Source organism: Aulonocara stuartgranti, assembly GCF_965226115.1.
Source record: "Aulonocara stuartgranti genome assembly, chromosome: 2".
In the NCBI taxonomy this organism is placed as follows: Eukaryota; Metazoa; Chordata; class Actinopteri; order Cichliformes; family Cichlidae; genus Aulonocara; species Aulonocara stuartgranti.
This window is the reverse complement of record NC_138940.1, coordinates 35,763,493-35,776,768: the sequence shown is the minus strand read 5'-3', so window position 1 is coordinate 35,776,768 and position 13,276 is coordinate 35,763,493. Positions and strand designations below refer to the sequence as shown.

The 13,276-nt window shown below is 37.8% G+C and overlaps 1 protein-coding gene across 7 annotated transcripts in view; it reads right to left on the bottom strand.

The window, feature by feature from the left end:
* Window positions 1–250: 250 nt before the first annotated feature.
* Window positions 251–13,276, bottom strand: part of fgf13a (fibroblast growth factor 13a) — a 96,675-nt gene continuing 83,649 nt past the window's right edge. For all 7 annotated transcript variants that reach the window (XM_082556524.1, XM_082556523.1, XM_082556525.1 and 4 more), the window contains 2 exons: window positions 6,807–7,005; window positions 251–2,197 (listed from right to left, as the gene is read on the bottom strand). In XM_082556524.1, coding sequence (XP_082412650.1) covers window positions 2,061–2,197; window positions 6,807–7,005 — 336 coding nt within the window. In that variant the 3' untranslated portion in view covers window positions 251–2,060. The remainder of the gene's footprint in view (window positions 2,198–6,806; window positions 7,006–13,276) is intronic.

Genomic DNA, 13,276 nt, shown 5'->3' with positions numbered 1-13,276 from the left:
CACCTAGGTATGACACATTGATGTTCACAGACAAGAAAGATGCCAGGAATTAGTTTATGTTCAAGAGTTTCTCAAGGGTGAATGTATTTCTGGGTACAATAAAACACAGATTTATTGTTTAATTGTAACAATCTAGTGTTCTGTATGACTGCAATAGCTAATGAGTGTAATAAATGAAGTAAACGACTGAACAAAGAAGAGGACTGACACATTTTAAAAGTATATCTTAATATAAATATTTTATTCAGTGCATTTTTGTGTATACAACAAATAATAAACAACTGGAAGTTATCAGCCAGCCACAATGTCTGCCTGTATATGTTGTTTCATCAGAGTATCTGTCTGGTAGTTTGGAACACATGATCCAACATGGGTTAATACACATAGCCTACATCATGCAGCTCTAGACCAGAATTTCCCTGCCTTCTCCCATGCAACAGATAGGTTCACCTAATAAAGACCACCTCCAGAGGAAACCAAGAAAAGAAAGTCTCCCAGAAGCATGTACCAGAAGGAAGTTATGTAGCTGAAGGGAAGCGTACATAGCCCACAAAAGGGTCCTTTTTGTACATATGTGTTTGTACATGCCCAGTGCAAGAAAGGGAAGATGTTCATTTTTGTATGACTTTATCTTTTTTTTTTCTTCACTTTTACAAATATGACGTGTCCTATAAAATGTTAAGCCACCTAAAAGTCCACAGTATTTTTTTTAAATATAGAAAATATTGTCACCACAATAAGTTACTCAAACACATAACAAGCATCCTGGGAAGGGTCATTCACCATCCTATGGTGAAGTGTATCAGTCAATAGAAGTCGACAAAAAAGGATGGTTGGGGTTTCGAAGTATGACACAAGCACAAAGGGAGGAACCGATTACGAGGACAAGAGCTAGAGACATTGTGACACTGTGGTAACAGAAGGGAATGGGGACACAGGATAGTCGTTTCATACCTCAGTCATCGAGTGTATCATCAAAAAGCACGTCAAGCACGCTGCCAACTCCAAAGTGGTTAAAATCACTTCCTTTGTCTTTCTTTTTTCTTTTTTCACAAACCTTTGCTTTCTCTCATCAAAAATGTACAATAAAAAAACAAAAAGATCCAGCTTTGCTTTTATACTGACTTGGCTTTCAGCGGCTTAAAGGGACACTCTTTTTCTGTCTTTGGTTTGCTGGAACCATTTTTCATTAATGAACAAAGATGCAAATGCTTAACGATGGCAAGGGAAGAGAACAAGAAGGAACATAATCAGTTATTAAACAAAATCTCACAGCTAATTCAGAAAATTAGCAAAAACTAAGGTGCAGCTGTGGCATCTCCAAATTTTTAAAAAAATAAAATAAAGGAAAAGGTAAAACTGCAAGAGAGCCACACTGCCCCTTATATCTCAGGTCAGTTGTACATAGGCTTCATTTTCCCATGCTAGAGAGCTCAGTCTCTGAGCGTGTGCACTAGGACGCAGGAGAGCTACCATCTGGCTGGCCACAGTCTCAGTAGCACTAGGCTGTACCATACCAGGGAGTTTATAGGCTTTGTATTCACAGAAGCATGGATGAGACAGAGATCAGGGCTTGTACGGTACCACTGCAACCTTGTAGACCAGCACCATTACTGACTGCCCTGAACACCTGCATGTCTAACTTCCCGTCCCTGTCTAACAGATACACGCGGGCTTGGTGTCTGCATGAAGAAAACTTACTGTGCACAGTAAAGTAATTACCAAAATAAGATAAAAATGAGCTAACTGGTATGCAATCATCACAAAAATAGAGTGTCTAAGGTCGTCAATAAACCTCAAGCCCAAAAATAACGTTTTAATCAGTTCCTTAATTCCAGAATGATCTATGTGCTGTTAAGTTTCTTACTGTTGATACTGTTTTGATGATGACCGACCAGGATGATAGGTGCTTTTGATTGACGGTGTCTGGTTGTTTATGTGTGATTTGTTGTCCTAGCTAGTCCTGAACCGCTGATCGGAGAAACAAGTCTGCTTGGATTCATGCTCTGCTAGAGGTAAGGTTTCACGGTTCGGCCCCAGGCCTGGGTTGGGCTACCAGGCTACGTTGATTCGTTCTGGCTCACAGCTTTCCCTCCATTGAGTACTGCTGAGGCACTCCGACTCTTGGTGGGTGTGCCACTGCCAGAGCGGGAGAACTCTGTCAAGTCGTGGAGAGATGGCTCTCTGTACATTGCAACTGTGAAAACACAAGAAAAATGCAAATCAGGCAAACTGACATGTTTTAACAATATTAGTGAAAGAGGCAGTGTTTTGTCCACTGGTTAAATGTCTGTTTAACCAGTTGTAACCATTATATTTCCAGATCAAAATACTGCCGAATATAGTAATTTCATGAGATGTTATCTGTCTCACTTGTCACCATCCTGGATTACATCATCCATTACGGCAATTAGCCTAAAAAAGGAGAGCTACCACAGCTGAATTACTGTCTCAGGCAGTAATAGGTGGCAGCTAGGGAGGATAGCAAAGTTTAATTGTTTAGTCAGCTTATTAATCAGATCATAAGCTATAATTACTCCTATCACCAGAAATACAAAACTTGTCTTTTTTCATTACTTTCAAACATAAATATCATCATGTACCCAGGAAAAAAACAGATAATATCTATGTATAACATGTTATTGTTGCTGTGCTGTTTGTTTTCTGTGATCTCACCATAGTTGTTCTTGCTTAACAATTGTTTTTGCACTATTTTAGCGCATAAACATTAAAATTTGATAAAGAAAGAGATTTACATTTTAAAAACCTGTGTCAGTTGATTAATGGTTCAAAATTAGCTCAGTATCGCTAAGAGACCATCCTTCTGCACACACATAAAACTACCTGCTATATTATTGTTTAAATGACAAAATAATTATTTGTCTTAGTCTTTTCTATGCATTAAAAACCTGTTCATCTAATATTTTGTGACGTTATGGAAGATTGCTCTCAGCTTATCTGTCCAAGTACTTTTTGGCACCACGTTATAGTTCTCTCCAAACTGCTGAATCAAGTAGACCCTCTTGGTGCTGAAGTAAAAAGAAAAATCTTATATTCACAGCATGACATTATAAATTCAAGAGTTGCTAGTGCTTCAGCTTTGCTGTGTGTGCAGCACTGGTCCAGTCTGCATTTAACAGCACCTTTTTCAGGAGAAATATCAGTAATCTGAGGTTCATAGTCTTTGGTTTCAGGATGTTGTCAACATCCTTCTGCCTAGCATGCTATTTGATGTTCATTCCTCAGGGAGTTTGTGGCTGAAACAGCAAACCCAGTCCTTCAGACACTTTACTTAGTCCAGCATTTTTTGTGTCAGCGGCAATCCAGTGCCCATCCTTGTATAAAAACATAAATCATTGGGAGGATTCGGTTGGGAAACTGCTGATTGGCTCCAGTCTTGATTGTAACAGCAGGCTATTCTGTTATTACAGTGATAAGTGACTGACCTCAACATTACGGTACTAGATTATTGCTATCCTCAACACCTCTGCTATTTTATGTATTTAAACCCAGAACTAACCATATTGTCATTTTTCACATTTCTCCAAACAAATCACCTAGTAGATGCTACTCCACATAAAAGCAGGTGTTTGCTTCATGTATCAGGAGTTTTTGGGAGAGTTTTAAGAGGCTTTTCCACTTGGACTTGAAATGACACGAGCTAAACTCGCTACATCCAGAGGAACACAGTATGAGAGGCTGTAGGCTGAGGCTCACAGAGTGCAACCAGAAGAGCAGTGAGTAATGTCTGAAAGAGATGTCATCGCCAGTGTTGAGACAGATTCTTAATTGGTGCCCTGTAACACTTCTCCCTCTGAATGATTTCAGAGGGAATGATTCTCCAGTGCAAAGTTATTTCCAATCAACTCGCTACATCTGAAATTCAAATGAAGATTTAATAAATATTGTGCACTACAGGATACTTTAAAGTTTGTACACAAGAAGGAGTATTACAATAGTGTCTAATATTATATTTGCTATTGAAAAAAAGAAAAAAAAAACTATATTTCCTCTCCAAGTTAAAATGCAGCCACAGTCGATAGTTTTCGGTATCAGTTACAATTACTGTGTCACATAGCCTCGATCTATCCTCGTTATTCAATTCTTCTCTTTCTCTGTATTTGTCTGTCAGCATAAAGCAAGCCAGTCATTCACCAGCTGTTTCTCTTCAGTGTGTTTGAGACCCTCTGGATGGCCTGTTAAATGAAGGTGAAAAGCTATTATCGTGATCTCAGAGGGCAAATATGGGTTCTTAATAAGATGCTGGCTGGGGGAGCTTCCCTAAAGACACAAGAACCAACGATTCAGCAAATAGAAGAAATGAAAAAATTAACTCTAAACTGGAATATAAAGCACTCTACCGCAGCTGAAATACTGAAGAAAATTCCTCATATACTACTAAGGTATTCTTTTGTGTTAAGATGATGTTTTATGATTTGGTTCTTTATTGCCATTAAAAACGTAATATTTTAGGGGGGGATTTAACGTGGGTGAGTGGCAGATTTGACCCCAGGCATCTGCAATAGCCCTAGAGCTTATAGGTCACCTGCTTAACCCAGTAAGGTACACCAGCACCCGAGCGATGGCCAACTTGATGCTGTCTATGATTGCATAATAACAATAACAACTTCCTCAAAGCAAGCAAATGCACACTTATATTGCCAATATCTTCGACTTTAAGAGGTGTGCATAACAGCTGAGTCCTTATAAAAAATCTTCCTCATTCAGTCACTTTTGTCAGTTATTTGCAAAGTTTACATTGTGTGACAATCAAATTGTTCGAAGTGAAGAATACGGCCAGCGAAAGTACGTTCCAAGGACATGCACTTGGATAATTAAGCAGAGTTTAAGAGCCAAACAAACTTTCACACGACTGTATTCTGACAGAGACAATGTTTAGCAGGTGAAAAAGGACAATTTGAAACATTTTGTCTTGTTGCTGTTGCTAGCTATTATTACTGGACAAAAACATTTTTGTAAAGTGTCAGGTTGTCTACAAAAATAAAAATGAAAAATGTCAAAGCAGAATCCCAATTTGGCTGAAAACACAGAAAAATGAAATTTTCAGTCAAAGTCAAGCTTCAACATTCCAACCAGCTTCTTGGTCGTTTGCTTTCAACTGTGTACTCAGCTGAAGTGAAAATAAACTGAACTGTGAAAATTTCTACTTTACAGGAACAAAGACCTGCTATTACATCAGAATATGCCAATAACTGTGTTTCATGTGCAACCATCTGATGTGCCACAATCTCAAACGTGAAATTTGAGCTGCAAAGCAAAGATGGGTTCAAGACTAAGCACAACAATCTATCTCTTCTCCAGTTCTACAAACTATGTATGAATATGAACAATTTCCCCATTTTGAGGAGGTGGTTCTGAACCAATCTGAACCAAGTTCAAGCTGCAATTATCATCATCAGTACTACCATCACACTTCAGACACCCACCCAAAAAAAGGTTGGTCCAGCCACTGCATTTCCGAGACTAGTGTGAAATACAATATGTGGGGAATATCTGGCTTTTGAAGAATGTTACAAAAATTTAAATGCCTCTTAATAGGAAAAAAGACTACCATTGATTTAATATTCAATCTTAACATAATTTTAAAAATTATAAACATAATTTTTTTCCAAAACAGCCAGTGTAAAGCCAACCACGTACCGCATTTAATGCAATATAATGCTAACGTATTAATGTAAGTTTGACATGCTGCCATGTTTATGACATTTTTATGAGTTATGTTGGTAAAATTAATGTTAAGCTGTCACAGCAATTTCTCAAATGACTGCAATTTTGTTTTAAAAATTCACAACTGCATCAGTGACACTTAATAACAAGAGCTGTAAACATTCAGCGAGACTCCCTCATACTCAAGACTCGTGTCATAGTTTTGGCACATCCTTAAAAGTAAATTTTTATATTTAAACTTGATTATCTAAATTCAGATCATTATTTTAAAGCTCAAAAATACAGAACCAGATGACAGGATCTAAACTGCACTTAACAGTCAACAATATAAAGAAACTGCCCTCTGCATTGTTTTGAGTATTTTGCACTGCAAGCCTTTGATTTCTTACTGAGACAAAAAATGAAGACCAGGGTGTTTTTCTTTTGTCTCACTAAAAAGAAAACAGTCTCTCTCTCTTTGTCTATCCCTCTCTCTTCTTTCTGAAAGGTAAATCTGTGTCTTGTCAAAGATGAAAGGACTGTGGCCTGTTTCCTCTGTTGCTCACGGCCACATTACCACAGACATATTCTTTATGGGTGGGGTTCTCAGTGAATTTACAGTCCTGCATGGGGACTGCTAGTGAAAAGTGTCAGCCTCGCTCCGCATTGTGCCTGCAATGGAGTGTGACCAGCTTGAGGAAGCTATTGAATAGGTTAATGTAAAATTCTCTGAAGAAAATGCTTAGTGTAAAGGAGCCATATAGAAAACAATGCACTTAGTTTTTAGCCAATAATATCTACAAAAAGGTCTAAAATATAAATAAAATGAAAATGGGCTAATTGAATGGGAAAACTGATACCTTTTTGAAAAGCAACCATTTTGCAAAGTAGTGTTGTGTGTACATACTTGATTATATGCCAGTATTCTCTCTCTATTATTTCTGTTACTTGTCAGTATTTTTCATTTTCAGGGAAGACTACAGTAATAATAGCTACTGTTACCTCTTACACTTTTGAATATAAGCAATTAGAACATTAATGCAACCAGGTATGGATAATACATTCCACAAACTAGTTCCTATCATATAACAGATATATTCTGAACCTTAGTAAAAAGTAAAAGCTCTGGAAAGGCCTACCTTTTAGAGGTTTGGGAAGAAAGTGGGCTGCTGGCTTGTTCTTCTTGACATGATTCCCCTTCATGATTTCTCCTTCCTTGTTCAGACCGAGGTACCAGCCCCTGCCCGACTGCTGCTGCCGGTATATCATGGAGGAGTATGTCACATAATAGTTCTCGAACACTGACTCCTTGAATTTGCACTCCGGTGTAAAGTGTTCCTGTCAGAGGATGAAGACAATCAGATATACAGGTAGTTGGACAGTAGTTTACGAGATCTAACGTTAATTTAAACTATATCTATAAATGGAAGCAGATGAAATAAATAGTTAATTACTTGATAGTGAAACCTAATCATGCTACATGTGCTGCAAGTTCGACAAGAACTGTATCTTAAGTTTCAAGCGTCTGCTTTAATGGGCCATGATAATCTTCTAAAATCTATCCGTTCCATTTACTGTAGTGAAGAATGTAGCATAGATAACAGTGATATGACAGATATAGAAGAGTATTAATAAAACATACAGGCAGATTGAATACTATATTCTTATTTGGTCCTAGCTGTTAAATATGTATGAGAAGATCATTATCTTTCTGAGTTAGGGAACTTTATGTGTACTTGAAGTTGCACATGCATCTTTTAAGGTTTTTTGAATACTTCTTTTCTCTGTCACTGATCTACTGGGTGTGGCAATTTTGAAGTTCATCTTCTGGACTCCATACTGTGCAAGAGTTCATATGCCCTTTGAGTTAGGTTTAGTATCTAGCACTTGTATGGGTTTTTCTCATTATTGCTACAACAGCATCACTGAGGCTTATTTCCCCTGAGACAAGTGCCTAAGTGTGCGTGCATGTGTGTGTGTGTGTGTGTGTATGTGTGTGTGTGTTGGTGGTGGTGGTGGGGGTATGTGCTTAGCTGAATGTTTGCAGTGTTTGTGGAGCTGCTTGGATGGTAAGCACAGAAAACAGTGTCTAATCTGTTAGGAGACAATTTCCCTTGAGAGAGATCAAGGGACAGTGCGTAAGACTGTGCATAAGGCAAGTAGGGCAAGTCACTGGTGATTGTTCCTGCTTTAGAGTTTTCTTCTTTGGACACTTTGAAAATGGAAGTACATAAAGTGCATGCAAACACCAGCATGTGCACAGTTAGTCATATGTAGAATAACCAGTAAAAAATAAGGATGCCTCTCACAGATTAGAGTTAGACTCAGTCTTAATCCAAGTTAAAAAAAAAACCAAAACATGACAGGTGAAAGTGATGACGTGTCTCCAAGGCCAGCAACCCAGTGTGAGAGCATGACAAACAACATGTCACTACCAGACACAGTCATCTGCAACAGCGTATCTTTTTTTTTTTTAACAGTTCAACAGTGTCACTTTTGTGAGCAGTAACAGGACTTCAAAAGGCGGAATGTCATGTGTGATGGTTTGAAGCGTGTATACAAGACAGTTAAAGCACACAAAAGACTGGAATTTGTTGAACTTGTTAAAACAGCTCTACCACATCACACTGAGCCTTTTGTCACACAAAGCCTCAGAAGTTACTCAAGACATAAAATCTACACCTAGCTACAGTAACTGAGAACCAAGCTCATTTATCACCCCCTCTCACTGATTTAGCCTTCACAGACCATGCATCAAAAATCTCTAAAAGAAGCAGAGTGAAAGTGAAAGAAAGATGATGACACATCACCTTAATAAGATGTATCCAGTAAGCTCAGACCTAGTTCTCAGTTTTGCTTCAGCATCATGAGTACCAAAATTCTACTGATAGATCAATGTTTCCACTACCATTGCAATAAGAGACAGACTCTTTTTTGCATATCTTATGTAATTTACAGTCACACTAGTCTCTCTCCTTGCCTCCATTCTGGGCTTTTCCGACTTTGTGTCTATGTGTGTGTCTTTCTACCATGGGTCGAACTACCCAATTACCAGAGTTACTAATAATCTTGTATTCAAATGCATGAAAACATATTAAAGGCTTCTTTTTTTTTTGCTTTGTATATTATCACCATCATCTAGCTTTCAAAAATAAAAATTAGAGTGTAAGATCTTCAGTCATGTCCGTGCAGCTGTAGGCGGGCCTATAAGTTTAAGCAGTTATGTAAGTGGCTTCAGTGTGTTCTTACTGGATACCCAAAGATCGTGCTTTATTTTTAAAAGAGCTAGAAACTCCACATCAGGAGGTTTGAGGTTTGAGGGGTGGTTACAGAGAAAGTCACAGGTTTTTCAGTCTAAAGACTGGAGTTTGCTTCCTGATTTTTGCAGTTTATCCATTTTTTCTTTCCAATTTGTTTTTTTTTTTACCACTTGTTATAATTATTCCTTCTTAGCATTGCATTGGAACCTACTATAAGAAAATATGTTTGCATGTTTTTAAGTTAAAATATGCCCCCTTGTGATGCAAAGGGTCCTTTTCCATGCATCTTTTAGGTTGGAAACCTCTCTCTCACTACTTAAGACCAGTGTGTCAGGACACAGATGAAAATGTCACCCTGTGCATAATTTTGAGATACCAGAAGTTTTGACAAATCAGCATTTAAGGCCTCAAGGAGGAGAAAAAAAACAGCATATCTCAATTGCAGCAGCCTCCTTCAGCAGGACAGTCACTCAATGAACTACAAAAACTACTTTGAACACAGAGCACAATGATCCATGGGTTGAAGTAGAACAAGCCTGAGCTGGCAATCCATTAGAAGGGGCACAAGGGGCAACATACATAATATGCTGGTGGTTTTAATGTTGTGGCTGACCAGTGTAGAAAGACTAAGCAGCAGCCATCTCAGTTATGCACGAGCAGCAATTGGAACCAGAACAATAAGCTACTCTGAAGCCAAGAGTTCTGTTCTACCTTTAATAACGAGCCCATGTGGGTTTGGCTCATTACTCTCCTCCTGGAGAAGAATAAGTCCGAGTCTATTGATAAACAGACAGATACAGACACACGCACAGTTAGAGCCAGGATGGAGGAGAGGCTATTGGCCATTACAACTGTATCTGAACCGATCTCTGGACAGAAGCCTCGCTCAAACTGACGCAAAGAGGGGCCAAAATGGCAGGGGATCCCCATTTCTATTCTAACAAGACTGTGATAGACAGAAACATTCAGACTCTTTGGAGTTTGCTCCAGTAGCATTTTCTTCAGTCAATAGCATGCTGATTGTTCACTAAAACCAATCTCCCAGTGAAAAAATAAGAAAATCTTGCATCACTTTAATCACGACTCGACTGCTAGACGAAGCAGGGGGAAATCACTTTAAAAATAGAAAGCAGCCTTGTCATCTCTCTCAAAGCATTTCTCTATGGTGGATTGGCTAAATAGACCTTTAATGATTCCATAGCGCTGCATGGCCTTTTCAATGTGCAGCTATGAAAAGTCATTTTCCTAATGCTTCACAGCTGGCAACCCTACTTGGAAAAAGTTCAGAAAAGCTGTTTCACAGATACCAGAAATGGCTGAAGTAAATCAGATGAAGTAAGTCTCCCGTGTGTTTGATATAACCTGGACAACTACCCCTGCTGTGCTAGTACATCACCTTGTTCCTAATAATGAAGCCTGGAACTGTTAATAAATTTTTTACATTTAATACAAATGGAAAAAAAAAATCTGTCCTTGTCTATTCATATATTCCTTCTAAAGAAGCTTTGTAAAGGATGCTTTTATTTAACTTTATAGACCCTCTTTGTATTAGCATGCTCTTTGACATGCCTGGTAGGCAGAATAGAGATGGAGAATTAAAGGTTATCTTTTCACGATTTATTATCATGAAAAGAGTCCCTTTTTATTCACACATTTTTAAAAAATATTTCCCTGTTCATTAATTACACATTGAATTGTATGATTTGTGGTTCACAGGTTGGCTACCCATATATTCTATGTTATAAAAAAGATGTCATACTAGTAATTCTTAGTTAGTAATTGAATTTTTTTGTGTAGTTTTTTTTATCATTATTAAAACTTCACAGCGTTCATACTTAGGTTTATTAAATTTTGCATTTTGAAAACGACAAATGAGCTCTCATTTCAGCAGTCACAAGCTTATCCAAATGTAGTCTTATAAACAAAAGGCTTTTATTGTCAAATAATATTGCATACAGAGAACCGTCTGCTGTTTTACAACAGCTGAAGGCATGGTAGTATTGCCTGAGCACGGTCTAATAACTGCCTGTAGGAGGGAGACATTTAAAAGCTGATGAAGTGTTAAACATACTGTGCTAAAGGATGTTTCCTTGTCATTTTAAAAAATACATTGACATGCATGGAAAGACCCACAATCTCCATCTGGGGAACCTGCACACACACACACACACACACACACACACACACACACACACACACACACACACACACACACACACACACACACACACACACACACACAATTAAACAAATCAAAAGTGGTATGGGTAACCGTTAAATGAGTATTCCATTAGCAAAGCAATCATGTCAAGAAACACTGTCAGTTACGATGCACTCTTAAATTGTTTGCTTCAGGGGAGCAATTACAGCCCAGTAATGTTTTTCTGATCCAATCAGCTGGAGGAGAAATACTAGCATAATGGAACTGATCTCCTCTGTAAATATACTGGCTGGATTTCGACGAGACAAGACAAGCCAAATCAATGCTATGTGCGTATTCAGCTGCCATATCAAAACAAAAATGACACCAATTATACCAGTGCATTCAGAACTGAGTGTTGTTCTTTGCAGACACATTAATTCACAGTGACTGACTGGGCAGTGGAGGCAAATCTTACTAAAACTGTTTTTTCACTGCCAGTGAAACTGGACTAAAAGGGTTTTTTCTGGGTTTTTTTTTTAACTTTAGCTAAAGAAGAAGAACATACTGCCAGTGGTGTTCAGTTGTTTGGGGATAAATTGAGATTTTTAATCTAGTGGAAAAGACCCTTGCAAATACCAAACACAAACAGGCACACCCACACAGGGTACACATTTAATTTACAAGCACAAGCACATACACACAGCACAAAGTAGTTAATGACACAGCTCAATGGAGTGAAACCATACAGCAGTGGCTATTTACCAAAGGTATTGTGCTTGCTAAATAGCTGAAAAGGCGAGCGCCAACCACATATCAAACAGGAGTGCACTAAAACACAAATACATAATGTACAAGGACATAATACACTTCTTTGATACCCTTCTATCTGTAATTTTATTTGCTGTGCAGTGCTAGTTCTGAAGAGCGTTCATGGGATATTTTCTGTAATTACAATTTACAGATGACTCTTGAATGCCCCACATGCTGACAGCTTGTATTTGTGATTGCTGACACAAACCTCACAGGCAGTAGATTGTCATGAAAAGTGAGAAAAGATTTTTTTTTACTACAAACACATGTTTTGGTTACATTTTAAAGAATAAAACATGCCCTTTAATGGCCTCTGAAGAAAAATATTCTGAGTTAAAATGCATTTCTAAACATAAACTAAAATAGTAAGTGAGACTTCAAAAAGAACCTTTTTCTTTTCCAACCCACTCTTCTGATGATCTGTCCTTTAACTTTTGTATTTTTTGGCACTTTTTAAATGAGCATGCAGGACTTCACAGAATGTATGACCATTGTATAGATTTAAATGTCAGGTATTTTAGCCTATAAACTTCAGTAGTTGCCTGATAAATATCTTCACCCCAAGAGCCCTGAACTCTCCATTTTACACGTATGCTCACACACAGCAGTCTAGACGAGACTCAACTGGAGCCATAGTGACTCACACTAATTCAAATTTGACCCACCAGGAAATTAATAACACCACTTCTAAGGCACCTCGTGAGATATGTGCACACACCTTAGCTCAGCATCTAAAAACATGCTTGCAGATCTGAAACTATATCAGCAAGGATTGTTTTATCCATATTAAAAAGCAGTGAGTTGGTAACTGCATGTTTTTGTTGATTCTTTTAGATTATACCAACAACAGTTATTCCTTGTTAATAATATTAGTCGAATTCTAATGCTTCATTAATTCTGACAAAGGAGAGAAGCAAACAGAAAAATAGAGGATAGTAAAGTAAACTACATATTAATTGGATCTTCCTCTCCCACACGTTAACACTGATAGATGAATATATTTTCACTGGTGCATTCTGTCTCACCCACACATGTGCATTCTTTTTTCTCACTTTTCATTTCTCTCACACTACCTTTTTCTTGGTGTATGTCTCCTGCTCCTAAATGTACGGAACACGTCGTAATGTATGATCAAATACACAGGGAGGCAAAGCAGTCTATGCTCCAAAAGGTATTCACTTATTGGGATCAAAGGAAATGCAGAGCACTGGTTGAATCTAAAAATGCATATACATTTATAATAAATGACAAAATAATATTAGTGTCTAAAATGTAATCTGTAATCTGCCTATATATGAATTTCGGGAATCCCCTTTGTTTTATTACAAACGTGTTTCCACACTTATTTATGCACAAACCAATGAATGCAGAATAACTATATAACTATATCTATAAT